This window comes from Chiroxiphia lanceolata, chromosome 21 (genome assembly GCF_009829145.1).
Source record: "Chiroxiphia lanceolata isolate bChiLan1 chromosome 21, bChiLan1.pri, whole genome shotgun sequence".
NCBI lineage: Eukaryota > Metazoa > Chordata > Aves > Passeriformes > Pipridae > Chiroxiphia > Chiroxiphia lanceolata.
Genome location: NC_045657.1, coordinates 3,582,361 through 3,600,754, shown reverse-complemented (window position 1 = coordinate 3,600,754; position 18,394 = coordinate 3,582,361). Strand labels below are relative to the sequence as shown.

The 18,394-nt window shown below is 51.8% G+C and overlaps 1 protein-coding gene across 2 annotated transcripts; it reads left to right on the top strand.

Annotated features, from left to right (window-relative positions):
* Positions 1-292: 292 nt before the first annotated feature.
* LOC116797141 (ly6/PLAUR domain-containing protein 1-like) lies at positions 293-4,696 on the top strand. Of its 2 annotated transcripts, none has more exons than XM_032708426.1 (4): positions 293-589; positions 2,021-2,793; positions 3,973-4,113; positions 4,277-4,696. In XM_032708426.1, exons 2-4 carry the CDS (start codon positions 2,718-2,720, stop codon positions 4,471-4,473), a joined length of 414 nt encoding a protein of 137 aa, XP_032564317.1. In that variant the 5' UTR covers positions 293-589; positions 2,021-2,717; the 3' UTR covers positions 4,474-4,696. The 2 variants fall into 2 exon arrangements, with proteins under 2 accessions (XP_032564317.1, XP_032564318.1); XM_032708427.1 differs by lacking the exon at positions 293-589 and adding an exon at positions 822-888.
* The last annotated feature ends 13,698 nt before the right edge of the window (positions 4,697-18,394 follow it).

Sequence of the window (18,394 nt, the reverse complement as noted above, 5' to 3'; positions counted from 1 at the left end):
TTTCTTTCATGTTAGTTTGACACTTCTTACTGTTACCCATATTATATGTTTAGTTTGATTCCACTACGGCTAAAAATCCCCTAAAACACCCGGCAAAACCTCACAAACGCGCGCGTTCTCCTACCTTCTTAATGTATTCATCGCTTCCAGCCAATCAGAGCGCAGCAGCCCATCGATTCTCTTTGACTGCCCCCTGGCGGGCGGGCGTGCTCCCAGTCACCGGGCCCGTTTGGGGGGCGGCACTTCTGCTTCCGGCGGGCGGGCCCCGGGTACCCGGGTTCGAGTCCCGCCTCGGAGGGGGCGGAGTGCGGGGCGGTGCCGCTGAGCGCTCCCAGCCGCCCGCCCGCGGGATGAACTCCCAGAGGGATTTGCCGGCGGACCCGCCCTAATCTGCGCCGGGTTCAGCTGCCCCGCAGGTTTAAATTGGGAGCAGGAGCGTCCCGCGAGATCTGCTGATAGAATCTCCCGCAGCCGAGGGAAGGAGGTCTGTTCCCGGCGTGTTCCCGCCGCCCCGGGAAGTTAAATCTCTCCGAATTCCATCAGAGCTAATGACGAGTTACAGGTTCCAGACGGGGAAGCGGTCGAAGAGGTTGGGTTGGGGTTTTTTTCCCCTTTTCTCAAGGCCTTTCTCCTCTGCATCCCAGGGGAATAAAATGAGACAAACATCTGGCTAAATCAGCGCTGCATCTCCTCAAACCGGCGCTGGGAGTTGATGTTCCTACCGGGATTACCCCACCCCAGCATCCCAGTGGCGGTCCCACCGACCCCAGGTTCACTGCACCGTGACATCCCTCGGCCCCACCGACTCCCGCAGACCTTCCCGCTCTGTTCCCGGCAGGAAGGACCAGCCGGTGCCCTGTGCCGCTGGCAGAGGAACCGCTTTGCCGGGTGAGGCTGCGGAGCCAGGTGCAGTGCCCAGAGCTGTGCGTGGCCCCGGCCCCGCCAGCTGTGCAACATCTGCCGCATCGCAGCGTCAGAGAACGCTTTGGGTTGGAAGGGACTTCACAGCTCATCCCATTCCCGCCCCCTGCCATGGACAGGGACACCTTCCACTAGACCAGGTTGCTCCAAGCCCAGTCCAGGCTGGCCTTGGACACTTCCAGGGATGCTACACTGCTGCTGCAGAGCCCAGGCTGTTCCTGGCCGCCCCTTCCAGATACTGATGAGTTTATTAAGGGATTAAAAGTTAGTTTCCCCTCCTTATTGAATGCTCTGATTTATGCATGCATTTAAATCAATCCCATTTCCTGCGTTTTTATCCCTTCTCCTCCAGGCTTTCAGGCTTTACTGTGTCAAACATTTGTTACAATCACATTGTTTTGAGGCAAGCGAGACACCGTGGGTGGTTTAGGAGATTTGAATACATGAGCTGCATTACTTGGGTGCATCTCCCAGGTGCCAATTGCCCTTCCTGAGCTGTAGATGCCCCTACTTGGACCAGTTTGTGCTATTTCTTGGTGAAGGATGTGTGCTAATGAAGATGCTGTCAGAGATTAGGTCCAAGCCTGCCTGACTGGGAGCTGTGTCTGGCAGAGGAGGTGCCCGGTGGGCTGGGGTGCCCAGGGTGGGGGATTTCAGGTGCTGCTGGCAGGCAGTTGCTGGATGAGCTACGTAAGCGGCTTATTTTGTCATTTTAATTTTTTAATCCCATGCGTTCGGTCGCGCTCTCTTATTAGTAAGCATTAGCTCTCCAAGTCTCATTAGCTCCGCTGAGAGCTGAGGCTTTGCCTGTGGGGACAGTGGTGGAGGAGCCAACAGGGGTCTGGGGGCCTGATCCTGCAGCTGGTGACATCCGTGGTGTCCCATGTGGATGTGGGTCCAACCCTGGCCCCACAGAGCTGTCACAGCTCGGTCCTCTCCTGCACTGCACCCCCTTCCCAAGCCCCTGGCAGCCCCAGCTCCCTCCAGAGCCAATCCAAGCCTAGGGCTGGCTCTGTTTGGTCTCTCCCTGCTTTATTAAGGCAACTGTTTTCTTGTATGTAAATACACACACTGCATTCAAACCTTCTCTCTCCTCCAGGTTTTCCCTTTAACCCCACGGCCATCCCCAGGGCTGTACTTTGTTAGAGGATCTCAAGTCTCGGATTTAAAATTAGTTGACTGCTTCTCTTTAATAAAATTATTCCTGCCCTCTTTAAATAGCACAATATGTCACAGAAAGCCGGTGGGTCCGTTCATGAAGATGAGGCAGCTCAGAGAGGAAAAAGAGATGGGAAAAAAAAAAAAAAAAAGTAAAACCATGCATCTCCCCAAACCCCTTCTGCCTAATCCAACTGAATTAGAGGATTTCGAAGTGGATTTAAAACTAAATCTTGATTAGGGAGAATTTCTCTCCAAGAGCTGCTGCACGGTGGTATTAATGGGAAGTGATCGTGGACAGAGGAAATAGGACAGAAATAACTGAGGGTAGCACATACGCACTCAGGTCTGTGCATGAACTGAAAGAATCAGAGAATCTCCCAAGAGGAAAAGGGAGAAATTAAGCATCGACATAAGGAGACTGGGTGCCACGGGGCTGGCTGGAGAAGCTTGGAGCAGCCAGAGCCCTGCTGCACCGACGGCATTCCCCTTTATCCCGGCGGAGAGGTTTGCAGGTGAAGAGGAGGCGACGAGCACGGCTGGGAAAAAGAGCTCGGAGGAGAGGAAACCTCTGCCCGCTCCCCCAGCCCCCGGTGTTCGTCCTCTGAGCCCTGGGTGGACTCCAGGAGCTGCCCCCCATGCTCTGCAGACACATGCCTGGAGGTGCCCATGGGATCCTGTCTCTGATGACCGTGGTGTTCGTCCTTCCAGAGGGTAAGTGCTGCTGTTCCCGGGGTGTGGTGTGTACCCCACGCTTTGGAGTCTGGTTTGCATCCTCCCTAAACCCTGGTTGTTCAGGTGTGTTTTATCCTCGGGATGAATTTGGGGGTGTTACTGCCCTAAGCAGTACAGCTGTGTGTTGGTGGTTTTAGGACAGAGCTGAAATCATCATGGTTTGTACAAAAGGGCAGTGTGGCAGAATTTGGGATCTCCTGGACTCCCCTTCCCAGGTCTGGCCAGGGTAGGGACTCCCCTCACCATGCCTGGTGGTGTGAGGGTCTCACCCACCTCCCAAAAACCTTGTGGGTGCAGAGGAGGCTGGGATTGGGAAGGGCTCTGGGTTTGGAGGCGAGGAAAGGTAACTGCAGCAATAAGTGCAACCTGATCCATCAACACAGAGGTTGCCTTAAACTCTGTGGTCAGTGTAAATTAATATTGTTGGAGGCCTTTTTTTTTCCTTTTTTTTTTCTGTTTTTTTTTTTTTTTTTTTATTTTTTAAGAAACCTGAGAAATGGCTTAATTCCCAATCTAGCAAATCTCAGGCACAGTCGCTGACCCTGCAGGGAAGGACTGAGCTGCCGCCAGTGCAAGTGTGCAAAGCCCTGGGGACACACTGAGGCCGCTGTCCCGGGGTCACAGTGCTCTGAACGAGGATTTCTCTTCTGTTTCGGAGCTGGTTTGCCTCCCTGATAGAACCTGTGATAAAATCGGGACTGTGTTCAGGGAGAAAACCAAACCATTCTGATGAAACCATCCCTCTGGAGTGAGTGCCTCTGGCGTGGGCACAGCTAAACTGGAGAAATTTGGTGAAAAAGGGAAAAGCTGATTCTGAGTGCAACCGAGCCCTGACACAGCGGTGTTCGTTGTGAGGTTTCACCTACTCTTTAACACCCCCTGTTTCAAAGCTCCCTTGTTCCCACTGTTTGATCCCAGCGCAAATCTCCGGCTAATCTCTGATTTTGCACTGACCTCTAGTGGGAGGTGATTCCGTATTTTTGAGCCCACCGGGTAAACAAGTGACGGGCAGCTCCGGGCTCTTGGCTCAGCGCTTAATGCGACTTGGCAAGGCAGGGAGCGCTGCGAAGCCGTCGTTAGAGAGCAGCTCGGAACGAGTTGAAGCATTTTGCCCCCCCCCGGAAAAATCCGGCTGTGTTTCTTACGGTTCTTGTTTAGTGTCTGGACTCCAGTGCTATGGCTGCAACATCGTGGTTGGCACCAAAAACGTGGACATGGGGTGCTCTAACCCCGAGGTGATCACCTGCTCCCAGTCCCACCAGGGCTTCAAGCACCGGTTCTGCATTAAGACAGAGAGCGGTGAGTCCACCCGTGGGGCAGCAGGGTGGAGCTGGTGATGCTCACACCCCAAATCCACCCTCGCAGCCCCCAAGCAGGGCCTGCCCCCAGTGGAAAGCTGGCAGAGCATCCCCCTCCACCCTGCTCGTCACCCTGACGTCCCGCCCTGTTGCTTGCTTTGCAGTGGTCCTGGGCATCCTGCTGACCAGCGGCTGTGCCACCTCCCGCCACTGCCAGCAGCAGGAGCTGCCGGGCGTCCGCATCCACTGCTGCGACACCGACCTCTGCAACGGCTCCCCCAGAGCCCCCCGGCCTCCCCCCGGCCTCGCGGGCGGCCACCTCCTGCTGCCCTGCGTCCTTGCTGCCCTGCTCCTCTCCTGACCCCCCCCCCGGGGCTTGAGGGGATGCGGGATCCTGGTGGGATGGGTGCTGGGAGCAGGGATGCCCCCATCGCTGCTCCTGCGGGCGGGCAGGACGCCCTCCTCTCCCCTTTCCTCAATAAAATGTGCCGAATGTTTTGCCCTGGGAAGGTTTCGGTGATGCCCGGCGGCAGCGCTGCATCCCGGGGAGGATCGGGGATGGTCCTGCGGGCTCGGGGGGACCGAGGTACCCGCAGCAGCCTGGGGTTGGGCAGCAGGGTCATGGGGGTATATCTACGTTCCCGCGGGGATCGAGAGCGCGGCCGAGCCCGGCTCTTCCCACGAGAGGGCATCCGCGGCCCTCGCTCCGCATCCCGGCCGCCGCGGGGGCTTCGGGATGCAGGGATGGAGCACCCACGCAGGGCAGCATCCCCAGCGGGATGGGTGGGCGATGGGGTGGGAGAACAGGGGCCCGAGTGAAATGAGTTGGTTTTTTTTCAGACATTATCCCGGTCGAAGAGGCCAAACGGGAGTTTTAAGGGGAAAATCCCATCCCGTACGGATCGGAGCCCAAGTGGCTCGTCCAAGGTCATCGCGGGGGTTTGCGGCAGAGCTGGGAATTAAACGCATGTGTCTCAAGAGCCAGCCCTGTGCTTTTATCACCAGGGAAACAGCATAAACCTCCCTGTGAGAAATGGATGAAATGTTTTTATTCTATTTTTTTCTTTAGATAAAAAAAAAAAAATAATGCAGAAGAGCTTTTCCATGCAAAACATCAGCTTTTGATGACATTTCTCAGATGTGTCAGAAAACAAGCCAAAACTCTTCTAAAAATATTATCTGAGGCACCTTCCCAGCAGAAGCACTTTGGGACTGATAGAAAACATGTTCAGATTCTGAAGATTCAAAATAAAAGGAAATAAGAAAACAAATCCTGTAAGAAAAATGACAAGATCTGCAACACTAACCAATTCCCCTTTTTTTTCCCCCTTAAAACGTTCCTTATGATTTTCAGGGGAGCAGGAAACATTTCCTTGGCAGCTGGAGTTATTCTCGCTACTGGTTATTTATCTGCCTGGGTGAGTGCTGTGCTGAGCTGTTGCAAAACCTCCGCAGCATCAGCCTGCTCCAATAAAAATTCCCATTTATCGGGCGAGGACTGGGATGGGCTCCCAGTGGAGGTGGTGGCCGGGGGTCCCGCTGTGGCACGGGGCCACTTTGCCACGCAGCAGCATTTTGGGGAGGAGCGAGGGGTGGCTGTGGTCCCTCCATCCCTCCATCCCTGAATCCCGGTCCCTGTGCCTCTGGCGGGTGATGCTGCTGCCCCCGCTCTGCCCCCCTTGCCCGGCTCGAGCCATCCATCTTGCACCGTGTAAGAGCCCTGTTGCAATTAAGTAGGCTGAAGTGCTCCTGAACTCTTTAACCTTTGCCCTGGGATTGCTCCTTTTGCCCCGGGGCTGTGGATCAGCTCCATTGCACTCTCCAAACAGCGCCTGCTACTTAGCTGACATTTCTTTCTCCTGCTGGATCCTATTAGCACCCTGAGGTTGAAAATGCTACTTTGGAGTGTTGTAAGGAATGTGATTTATACTGGAAAGTAGCGGCAATCTATCTTTCCCTATACACACACTGCACATGAGGCTGGAGAGCTAAATCCACATCGCCTGAACAAACAGCGACCGGGGTAATTGTTGAGGAGGCTTCAGACACGGAGCAGGGAGAGGAGCCTGGGTGGGACGGGGCCAGGGAATGCTGAGCTTGGGGCAGGCAGGCAGCAGCAGGGCTGTGCAGGAAACCCACTCCCCACTGGGATCCCATCCCCACACCAGTGCAAACCGGTGCTGGATAACACTGGTTTCCCAACAGTGCTGAAGACCTGGTTAGGGGCTGCCTGGGCTGGTTTCAAGGGCTCTGGTTGTGTGATCCATCGTGTCCATCCTTCACCGTTGATCCCGTGTCCAGGGAAGACCAGAGCTGAGCAGAACTCACACTGGTTTGCCTGCATGTGAGTACATATTGGGGATAATGCAGTCTGCATGGGAAGCAGATGGAAATAAGAATTGAATGGTGCCTGAAGGAGGGCTGATTAGCCTTTATCAGATATGACACGCTAACCACTGAGGCTCCTTGCTGAAATACCGGGTTAAAATCTCTGCAGTGTCAAATTTCATCCTCCTAAGCAAAGAGACACTTTCCATAGTGTTTGTGTGAATCTTCTGGATAAGCCCTGGAGACTGAAACCGTCTCAGCTTCATCTGGGCATTACAAGTCCCACCCACATGTTTAAAAAAAGCCCCAAACCCAGAAACGCAAAAGCTGACATTTACTCTAAAATGTCTTTTTCTTCCTGCATCGCTGCGTGGCATCCCGTGTGAGCCTCTGCCTTCTCCTTGCTGGAGCAGGGCTGGAGGCATCCTCCTGGGCATTCCCACCGACTGCCATTCCCCCTGGAAGCTGAGGGATCGTTTTGCACACGCAAAAGTGTGCGCACGAGCACGCACACGGACACTGGCACAGTGTTTTCTGGGAGGAAAACCAACTAAAAAATAAAACCCCAAACCCCAACCCTAAGCAGCCTCTGTGTCAAAAGCCCTTTTATAAAAGCCTCAGTAGCTGAAGAATTGCCATTGTTTCGGTCTCCAGTGAGTGCTAGTCTTAAAATATTTCCAGCTCAGAGCAGGCTTTGACATTCTGCCCAGACCCAGGAGAGGGAACAAACACGAGTTCAGAAATGTTTCTACAAGGCACAGATCCTTCTTCTTTTTGGAGAATCACGTTCAGCATCTTACATCCTGTGGCTACGTCCCCCCAAAGTGGAGGAAACACCACAAAACACCCCCAAAAGCAAGGAGGGGGGAATTTCTTGAGGCTCCCTGTAAGGCAGGGAGAGCTGGGCTGGCTTTCACACTGAGGTGCTGGGGTTTACTTTTTGTGCTTTTTTACTCAGCCTTTCCCTCATGAGCACCAAACCCACTTTTTTTCCCCCAGAAAATGCTTGAATGCCGATGGCTGTGCAGACCTAACTCCCCATCCCACTGGATTGCCAGCAGATGGTCCAAAAGTGCAGACTGTGTAGACTCTGGAAATCAAAGAAGATGGAAAGTTTGTGGTGATATTCATCCCCCTTTAGCCTTTTTTTGTGTGTTCACCAGTGATGCTGGGAGTGACAGAGTGTGGATTTGGGAGCAGGAAGCTCTCAGTGCTTCGCTGTCTCTATAGAAGGACATGAAAGGGATAGACCATGGTACATGGAACCATAGAATGGTTTGGATTGGAAGGGACCTTAAAGATCATCTCATTCCAACCTCCCTGCCATGGGCATGCACTTGCTCCATGTGGTGGTGGGAGCTGGGGTAGGAGGACCCCATGACAGTGACTTGGTGGGGAATCACAGCACAGGTCCTTGGCCAGTGTTCATGGTTTATCACCCTTCCCTTTTCCATCACGTAAAATGAGGAGAGGAGCTGAGATGTAACTCACACTTCTGCCAAGGCTGCTCCCCACCTTCTTGCAAGCAACTTTCTGGCAGAAAAGTGGTGCAGAAAACTGCCAGAGCTCTGCAGGCAATTGAGAACTTTGAGGCTGCCCTGGGGTGCTCCATGCCCTGCATGAAGCGGGTGCCCAGGGCTGCTTCAGGAATGCTTCCAAGAGGCTCCAGAGAACACGAGCTAACCTGAGCTTATCTCAGCTCCAAGCACTCCTCATGTTGGATAAAGGGCAGTGTTTACTCAAGAACAATGTGGGGTTAAAATTTAGTAAGTCCTTGTGCAACTCTTTATGGAGAGGCAGCAAGGACAAATAAACATCTCTCAAAACACAGGCAGTACTCAGGCTCACTGTTTAATTCATCCTCCGGAAATGCATCTTGTTTATAGCCATTCATTGCAGGGGCTCAGAACAGCAGGGGTTTGACCCACTCCAAATTTCAGGCAAAATAATATGATCCTCCTTTTTCTCTTGTTTGTTCTTAGTAGAGAACACAAGGTCAAATCTTCAACTAGTGCAAAGTTTGCCCTGAACTACTGAATATTTTTTTATTTGAGAAAGTTTTTCCTCTGCTCTCTCTCCCTTTCCAGGCCTCCTCCTCCCTCCAGCTCGCCAGCTTGGGGGGAGCCCAAGGTGCCAGAGGATTTGGGTTTCCTCCTGGAGTGATAAGGGCTTCTAGGAGGAATTTAAGCTGGGTGGCCAAACCAGCTTCCAAGGCTGAAAGTTAGGATGCCTCTTATCTACTCCACTCCCATGGAGAGACAAGCAGCAGAGCAATCACGTGTGGGAGATCCACAGCTCCCTCGATGCTGCAGTGGGGCCCCACAGAGAAATCCCCTGCTCTGTGAGCTGGTCCAGCCCCATCCATTCCATAAAGATGAGCGGGACCAGTGCCAGCTTTATTGACAGAAGGCCATGAACTGGGTCATGCTGCATTTCCCCTCCCAGCACCAGGCTCTCCTCATGCACGGACACACAGGGAGTGTGTTGCTCAGGGGGATGTACCGGGCACCGTGTCCGTACTGGTCTGGGAGCTGCACACACACACACTGGCTGTGCTCAAACGAGCCCAAAGCCTCAAAGCAATGCTCTTCTTGTCTAGGATGACAGCCAAGGCTGCTCTCTGCCAAGGGCTGGGCATTGAGGGGGCTGGATGGAGGGAGAAGGGGGATCCTTGTTCAATTTAATAACTTGGTGGCAGTGCCGGAGCCAGCGATGTGCCTGACCTACATACAGCCCAGAGCCCTCCGAGCACAATTGATCCATTGGCAAGAGAGAAACCACAGTGTGGGGGAGGGCCTGTCCCACTGCATCCAACCAGCACGGCCCCCTGCTCAGATGGGAGCTGGTGGAACCATGGCCATGTTATGGTGTCTAAGCACGGCAGCATTTTGTCCTCCTTGCTGGACACCGTGTGCATCCCACAGCTCCAGCATCCCTCCCTCACACCCTGCATGCTCAACAGCCCTGGCACAGAGCAACCTGCCCCATGGACACGTATTTTGGGATGTTCTCCTTTGACAGACCTGCAATGGGCTTCTGGGAGGGAGAGGTATTGAGTCGTATGTGCCCTTGGGACACCTCTAAGCAGTGCACACAAGGATTTGGCTGCTAAGAAGTCAAAAGGTGTGCTCTTTGGCTCAGAAGCTCGATTCACATCTCCTTGCAGAGCCTGCTAATGGATCATCAGCGGGTTTGAGTGTCCTTCCTCGCAGGTGTCTGGTTTATCCAGCTTGGAATCACACCCTTAAGCCTTTTCCTTTGACTCGGTGGTTTGAGCATCTCACACCCTTGGGCCACTCTCACTGACCTCACAGGTTCTGGTGCAAAGGATGGATGTGTCTGTCACAGTTTGCTCTTTGATGTCCTTCAGCAGAGTGGCTTGGGAGCATGATGGGAAAACAACAGCAAACAACAGGAGGAAAGGGAAGACACTGTGGTGCCAGGTGATTTTCCCCCCACTCTGAGTCCCCAAATTCTTATTAATTAAGAGCTAGGGGGGAATAAAAATACCGTCTTGTGACACAGTGGGTCTAATCCTGCAGTCTGCCTCTCCCCAGGAATGTGGACACACTCCCTCATCTGACTGCTGGTGGCTTTAGACAGTGAGTGTTGGTCTGGGGGAGGATGGATGAACACACAGAGGGAGAGACCACAGCACTGGCAGCAGCACATGGAGAGAGCCAAGTGATGGACAAGAGGATGTGTCCTTGCAGTGGGTAACTCTTTCTGGAAAAAAGCCAGGTCTTCTGGGTGTCAGAGTCATGTCCCTCCCCTTATGTTGTGTCTTCTCTGTTAGTGCTGCCTCCACGGAGCAGCAAACTTGATCTCTGACGGTAATTACTGAGCTCGTTAAACACAGGAAAACAAACCCTGTGTGGAAAAAGGGAAAAAAAATAAGGCAAGTTAAAAGGTGGGCAGAGCCTGGCATTGCCTCTTCCCGGCGGTGGCTCCGGGGAAAGCACCGTGCCAAGTTTCAGTTTTACAGGGCAGAAATGAATCACGGCAAACTGCTGACGGAGCCTCGGCCGCCGTCAAACACCAACTGCTCGGGGATAAAGGGAACGCGCCGCTGGCCCCCCTCCCGCCGTCTGGGCACTCGGCTGCTAATTAGTAAATAAGGGATAATCCGATCAATTAAGTGCTCAGCCTGCAGAGGAGGGCACGCACACCTCTGCCGGAGAGGTGGCAGGGAGGGGGTGGCCGTGCGGGGACACAGTGCAGGGCTTGGGACGGCTCCGGGGACGTGGGGGGATAGCGGGGGATGCTGGGGGTCTTTGCCATAGGATGCTCCTTGAAAACCAAGCTCTCTCAGGGGGGCAGTTCTCCCTCTCTGGAGAACACGTGGTTAATTGGGATGCAGGCGGGTGGGATGGATGTTCAGTGTGTCCCCCAAACTGCGTCGGACTCAGCTCTGACGGGCAGGAGGTGGTTACTGAGGGGCAGAGAGGTTTCTATGCCCCGAGTGCATGGGCAGGCTCTATCCCTTCTCTGGCCATCCTCCTCCCTCCGGATGGAGCCCATCCAGACCATGCCCTGTCCTCACCCCAGGCCACCCTCCAAATCATCCCAGGGTCACCACAGCGGGTCAGGAGTGGCCACAGCACCCCTGGGGTCTGTTGGTGAGTGAGGCAGAGGCAAAGCCGAGCTGCAGGAATCCCTGACTCTTTCCAGACTTGCAAATTCAACCTCCGGAGAGCAGCAAAAGGAAATTAAAAGCTCGCTTGATGATGGCAAGTAGGGATCTCCCGGGGCTTTGCAGCAGCTGGGGCAGCTCGCTGGCAGAGCCCAGGACAAGGGAACCTGGCTGAGGGTCCCAATCCTGCTGCTGACCCTGTGCCAGCCCCCCTGGTAGCCCTGTGCCCCCACAGCTCAGTCGTGTCCCGACAGACCCCTTGTACAAGGATCTTTCTGAACATTCTTTTTGCTGCTTCCCCTCAGCTGATTTCTGCACTATTAAAATCTTTTCCACCAGCACCAATTTCAATTACATGTTTTTAAAAAGTCATTAAAGAGAATTCCCCATGAAATTATTTTGATTTCCCGCCCCTCCGTCTACTTCCAAACTAACGAGATTAATTGAAAACTACAAACATTTTCCAAGGGCCCAAGGCAAACACAGTGGCAAACACATGTAACTCTTCCCAAGGATCGCATCCATCCTCCCTCCTGCTCGGAGCATCCCTCCTGACACAGGGCTGCATTTGGCAGTCTTGGAAGGTGCTCAGGTTTGGAAACCTTTGATATTTTTTCCCCCCTTCCTTTGAGGAAGGAAAAAGAAAGTGCCTGAGGAATGAGAGCTGTCAGAGGCAATAATGTGAGATCTCACTCGTGGCTGGCAGGCGGAGGGGGGGGTTCTCTCTGGCGTGTGGAGTTAACTGGGGAACTTGAAACAGGGAAGCGGGGAGGGATTTAGAGAAGTTTTAGTGCTTTGTCTCAGCCTCCAGGTAGGAAAAGTAAAATCAAATCCTCCAAACCCAATAACCTGCAAAGCAAACCCGACAATAGCTCTATTCTCCTCCCGGGCGTTTATCCTCTCCTGGTGTTTGATTCCTCCTCTCCTGGGTTAATCAATAGGACAAATCTCTGGTGCTGCACCTCTCCCAGCCCCCACGGGCTCCTCCAGGATTGATTACAGCAAATAGCCCTTCCCAGGGCTGCACAGCTCTGAGTAAGGATAAATAAAGGGAACAATATGGGAGATTTGTTACTCGGTGGAGCAATCACTCAGCATCACCTTCCCTCCAGTGCTGCTTTAAGCAGAGGGAAGGAAAACCTTGAAAAACCCCAATAAAGCCCCAAACCCTGCTGAATTCCATGGGATCATACATCTGCACATACAAACACACAGTCAGTGGTGAGGAAGATGGTGACAATAGTTTTGGAATCAGAGAAAACATATTTATTTGCACGGAACTCCCCCCCCCAAACCACAGTTTGTGCAAACACATGAGTATTGATGAGGGCTGAGATAATTAAATTGCAGAATGGACTTGCTCCTCTGCCACAAGGACTTCAGCCTCATTTATCATAGAATCATAGAATCATGTAGCAAATGTGGGTAGAGTCCTTCCCAAATCTTCGTTCCCGAAGCCCAGCCACGATGATGATGATGATAGAATCATGGAATGGTTCGGATTGGAAGGGACCTTAAAGATCATCTCATTCCACCTCCATGCCACGGGCAGGGACACCTCTTCCACCAGACCAGGCTGCTCCAAGCCCTGTCCAACCTGGCCTGGAACACTTCCAGGGATGGGGCTCACACGTGCTGCCAGCTCCTCTCCTGGCAGGGACAAGGAAAGATTTCAGTGGGACCAGAGGGAAGATGCTGTGAGGTGCCCATGGAAGGTCTGGTGATTCACCCTCTTGTAAGAGTGAGGTGCTGGGGCTGGAGGGTGCAGAGAGAGCAGTGAGAGTCCCACCAGCCCGGCGCCAGCACAGGCAGGGGACCAGGGCAGCTCTGGGACAGCCAAAAAAGACTGTGGTGGATCCCGTCCCCGGCACCCTCTGACAAGTTAAAAACCTCCAGTTTATTAAAGAGACATTCCTACTCTAATAAAAGGCGCGTTGTCTGGTGGCTGAGAGGCTGCAGGATGTTATGGTTGGAATGTTCCTCGGCCCTTGTGTAATTAAAAGCCCCACCAGCTGTGGATCCACGAGAAGCTATTTTTTCGCCCCCCAGACAGACAGACGGGATGTTTTCTGTGATCTCCGTGATGTCACCACCTCCCCTTTGATGTGTGCAACTGAGGGACCTCTGAGGCTCACAACTCTGGGGGCTTATTTGTCTGAGTCCTGCTCATTAGATGACCCAGTAGGATGGAGGCAAGACTAATTGCTGGAGGGAAGAGATTGATCCCTGTATCCCTGTATCCCTGTATCCATACTCGTTAGCACATTAGGGTTGGTGGCTGCTGTGGTGAGCTAAATGAACAAATAAGACAAAGTCACTCCCCAGAAGATTTCAATAATGGGACAAAAGGATGGATTGTTTTCCCCATTTCTTGTGGGGAGGATGGAGACACAGGGCAATTAAAGGTTTGCCTTGACAAAATAACACGGGCTGTCCCAAAGGGGCGTGAGTGGAGCAGGACCCAGAGCAGATCCCTCCTGATCCCCCCTCTGTGCTGTCCCATTTGTACAACACAACCAAACCACAGATTTGCACTGGTTTCCTTATGACAGTCCTTCTTTGGACTGGCTGAGAGCAAGTAAAGCTGCAGGGGTGGCCAGGGCTAGTGGTGGACCAGCCCTTGGGGTTTGCAGGGACATAAATGAACTGGGATCTGCTGAACCTTCTGCCTCAGCACACAAACCACCCTCCTAAATTCACTGGAAAGCACTTTGCTCCTGTTCTCTTTCTGACACCCTGGCTCCCACTACCATGTTCCATGCTGGACACTAAAGGCTCTCCCATAGCACAGCTTAGATGCTCCCAGGGGACTCCTACCCCCCCTCTGGTGATCTGTATTTTCCAGGGACAGAAAGCTGGAGGCAAAATCCTGATGTAATGCCCTTTATAATAAAATAAATGAACATATTTTATGCAATCCCTCGCTGTATCATCTTTGGGCTCTGGGGGTCCTTGGAGGACAGCTGGAGCCCATCCTTCCACCCAGGCTTGGTGGCTTCTGAGATGTTATTCTGGGTTAGATAAAAAACAGCTCCATGACATCAGAGAGGGTTCAGCACAGGCTGTAGGAACAGCGTGTCCTCACCACGCACACCCTGGTCTCTTGCTGGGGCAAATACCTGTCCCAAGCCTCTGTGTGAACAGGTATTTCTGCAGGTATTTATCCTCCAAGCAGCCCAGAACTGGATTAAGACAAGGTAACTGCTGGGATGATGTGGAGATGCCTGTCAGGCCTACAAACCTGCAGGGCAAATTAAGCAATCATGTTCCCAGGACATACATAAAAATAAGTAAAAAACACTATTAATCCATAGCAACAAAAGGAGATGGCATGGCAACAGCAGCAACTGCTGCAAAACAAAACAGTAACAAGAGGAGAGGAGGGGAGAGAGAAAATAAAGCCCTGCTCTGGCCTCTGGGGGTTTTTAAGGTCGAGTGGGATGTTGCACCCCAGGTGGGGGAGTCAGAACACAGTCTGGGTGCTGATACCAGGCTGGCTGTGTGGTCCTGTATCGATCCCTGCACAGTTTTCCTCCAGTCCTGGGGTCCTGGAGGATCCTGAAACGCCTAGTCTGGGTTTTGGAGCTTGGAAGGGGCTGCAGAGAGGCAGAGGCTGCGGTCACAGCATTTCCCAGGCTGTGCTCAGGGTGGGTTTGGCTGCTGAGGCTCTCTGGGGGTTCCTGACCCTCTGCTCAGGCTGAGAAAGGTCCCAGGTCCTGAAGATTGCCAGCAGAGCAGGGCAGGGAGCTAAGGATACCAAATCCAATTTGTGGGTTTTTTTATAAATTAAACAAAAACCTCAGCAGCAGCTCACAATCGCTTCACAAAGATGAGCTGTTGGCACTGCAGAGGAAAGAGAGCTTTTACTCCTCAGGACTGATGTGCCATGGATTTGCTGGATTAAATAACCCAGCCCAGGAGCAAAGCTGTGCTCCCACCTCCCAAAAGGATGCTTTCAGCTCTGATGAGGGCAACACCCCTTCAGGAAACAAAACTGGCATAAACTCAGCATCAAAGGCTCAAACCCTGTTTGGAACCCAGGCAGTGCTCTGCTGTGGGTGTGTAGGAAGAGCATGATGGAAATAAGCCCTAATGGGTGTTAATTTGAAGTGGGAAGTTTGTGAGTCAGGCAGGGGTGCAGAGGAGGAGTGGGCAGGCAGCATGATGCTGGGACGAGGAGTGCTGAGCTTCTGCTGCATGCTGAGAGGGGTTATGTGTGCTCCTGGCATGGCTGGCCAGGTTCAGAGTACCCCAGCGAGGGTAGGTGGGCTTGGGGTTTGGAAGGAGAAAGGGAGTTGCTGAGAGAGGGGATTGCAACTTGGCTTTATCAGAACCCATGTTCAAGGGATCGTTGTTAAAAGGGGATTTTCCATGCTGTGAGAGCCAAAGCAAACACAGTGAAACTTAATTAAATGCCTGCCTGCTAAAATAATAATTTTCTTATGAATTGAGGAGGGTAAAATACAATGAGAGATGGTCCTGATAAAGGAAGGATGATTCCCCAGTGAGCCTGGCAGAAGCACACGGGTAAAGAGCACAGTAAAGCAGGTTTGTTGGTGGGGAAGGTTCTCCACTTTTCCCTCGTGCAGATCCATGTGCAGGATGCTCTCCTTCAGCTGCTGAAGCCCCCACAAACTGCCTGTCTCCATCCCAAACCATGAACATACAATCCTGTGCTGCTCGACAGCTCAAGGAATGGTGTTGTCTGAATTAGCGACAGCAAATGGAAATATGAATGCTTGTCTAGAGGAAAGGGAAGGAAATGGGGGAAAAAAGTCTGGGAATGGCTGCAATTTTCATCCTGCTCTTGCTTGCTGGTGCTGGGGAGACGGGAGGCACCTCATCTGGGGCCACTCCTGCACGAGGAGAACTTGCTCAGCGGGGCTCTGGACAGGAAAAAATGTCAGCTGGAAGAAAACCCTTCCAAGTAAGAAGCGAATGGTAATATCATCATCATCATGCAAACAACCCAGGAGAATCGTTTCAGGAGGCAAAGTTGGGGGAAAAAAAAAAAAGGGGGGAAAAAAAAGAGGCCTTGAACCGTGCACCTGCAGGACGGGCTGCCCGCGAGCAGGAGCATGGGCTCCTGCTCCCAGGCCTGCACAAATTGTAGACTTAGAGGCCAGACAGAGATTTCTTTTGAAAGTGTGTCTCTCTAAATGTTATTTCCAGTTAGATAGAAAAAAAAACCCCCTTAGGATGGATAGATGGCTTTCACCTTTCAAGGGTTCCTCCCCGTGGATCTGCTGCCTCGGCTCCTCTGAGCCTGGAGTCTTCAGCATCTTGACACCCCAGAAAGAGAAGCTTTCCAGCCCTCCCTGGGCTGTGATAGCCACCAAATGCAACATAGAAGAATGGGGAGAATAAGAAGAAATTTTGAGTTTTTCTCTTTTTTGGTGCTTGGCTTCATCACTGCTGGCTCCAACCAGCGCATTTGGCCTCTTGCATTTGACTCACAGTTTGTGGGTTCAGTACTTTTATAGATCTCAAACCCACAGGGGAAGGGTTAGGCTAAACCCCTGGTTTTCCATTATTTTAATAAATGTGATCGTCTCAAGAAAGTTTAGTTTTCTGGCCTACTCCAAATGCAGATAATCCTTCTCTGTCAATAAAAAAAGCCAAACTCAGAGACCAAAAGACTGGATTTTCAACCTACGTTATTTGGCATCGACTCTTTTAGATACATTGAACATTACTTCATGGCTGAAATTACAGAAATAAACCCGCTAATAAAATAAACTAATAACTTTTACTCTCTTTGTCTTTCTATGGGAAGCAGGACTGGCTTAGTCTGTACAGTAATTATACTGTAAACATGGCAAAAAAAGTTCTTGACTCCTGCCATTCCCAGCCCTTCCCACCAAAGGGGGACCCCCCCATCCCCCTTGGCAATAAATTTAAAACAGTTTTATTTACCTTGAACTACTCAGCCAAGAATGCACATTATTTAGGGACTGGAATAAAAAGCCATTCACTCTTGTTCAATTGGCCATTTAGTTCAATTTGTGTGTGTTACTGCAGGTAATTACTATGGTAATAATGTACTGTAATCTGTGCTGATTTGGAACTTGTCCTGTTTCTGTATTAATAATAAGTGCCATATATGTACTAATTACCAGTTTGTTACCATGGTTATTTGCGTAGATGCCATGTTAATGATACCCTGGAAACATAAAGCAATCACATTTTTGAATTAAATCTTTGTGGTCTCTTTAGTGCTAAAAGCCCAATTCACATAAAATAATGATGAAGAAAATGAGCTCATCGGCGCTGACTCGCCAGCGAGCTGATTAGCCGAGCTGCATAAATACACGCGGGGTTTTTTTGGTTTGTTTTTTTTTTTTTTTTTTTTTTTACCATACTGAAAAATTAGAGCCTCCAAAACATTTTCCACGGTTGCTAAGTAACTTCCCGAAGATTACATCACTTACAGGAACGCGCGGTGCCAGCTCTGTCATGCACACGTATTTATAGAGCACTCGGTGCGGGGAATGTGCGCCCGGCGGAGCGGCTCCGGCGCTGCCGTAGGTGCAAGGTGCTGGCTCCCCGCCAGGGACGGGGGTGTGTGTGTGTGTGAATAAACGGGCACCCCCCCCTTTCCTGACGAACTCACACCCTTTACCCCTTGGAAAAACCCGGGAGGCAGTCCACAGGCGCCTATTTTTTTTTTTTTTTCTTCGGGATTATTTAAAGCCAGAAGGAACCTCTGCTATCCCTCCTCTGTAATAATTTCACGCTGCGAGTCCTGCGCTGGCTTGTGTCTCCTCTCCTGTTTAAATTGAAGGGAGCAGCATATTTTGGGGATGATTTGTTGGAAATGTGTACTGGAAGGGACAGGGCTGGCTACTGCTGCCTCCCAGTCTGAGGGAGCACTGCTGTGTGTCACCCGACGTCTCCAGGTTTTCCGTGGGACGATGACCAGCAGTTGTCCCTCCAGCCTTCCATCCCACTTTTACTGCCAACAACCTGCTATTCCCACGCAGCAGCTACCTTGTGGGCCATACTGGATCCACATTACAATTAAAAATAATTTCTTGGCAACAAAACCATTCTGTTTTCCCCGAGCGTACAGTAAACAATGGGTCCTTCCTACCCTAAAATTAATGGCGATTCCTTAACCAGATGACACTGGGGAAGAGGCTGGGGAAAGCTGGAATAGTGAAGCTGTGTGTCCCTGCAGACAGCAAGGAATAAGGCAGGGAAAGCTATAGGTCCCAGCCCTATAGTAAATCCTGATTCCTAATGCTGTGGGTGAAGCCAGACGGATCTGGAGCTGTTGCAGATCCACTGGGAGCAGCAAGACCCAGAGGCTGCAGGAGGT

What these genes read in the sequence shown, in the direction of transcription:
- LOC116797141 (XM_032708426.1), top strand. Translation starts at nt 2,718, where the DNA reads ATGCTCTGCAGACACATGCCTGGAGGTGCCCATGGGATCCTGTCTCTG. An exon ending in GGTGTTCGTCCTTCCAGAGG is followed by an intron (nt 2,794 to 3,972) that starts GTAAGTGCTGCT and finishes GTTCTTGTTTAG; the next exon opens with TGTCTGGACTCCAGTGCTAT. An exon ending in CTGCATTAAGACAGAGAGCG is followed by an intron (nt 4,114 to 4,276) that starts GTGAGTCCACCC and finishes CTTGCTTTGCAG; the next exon opens with TGGTCCTGGGCATCCTGCTG.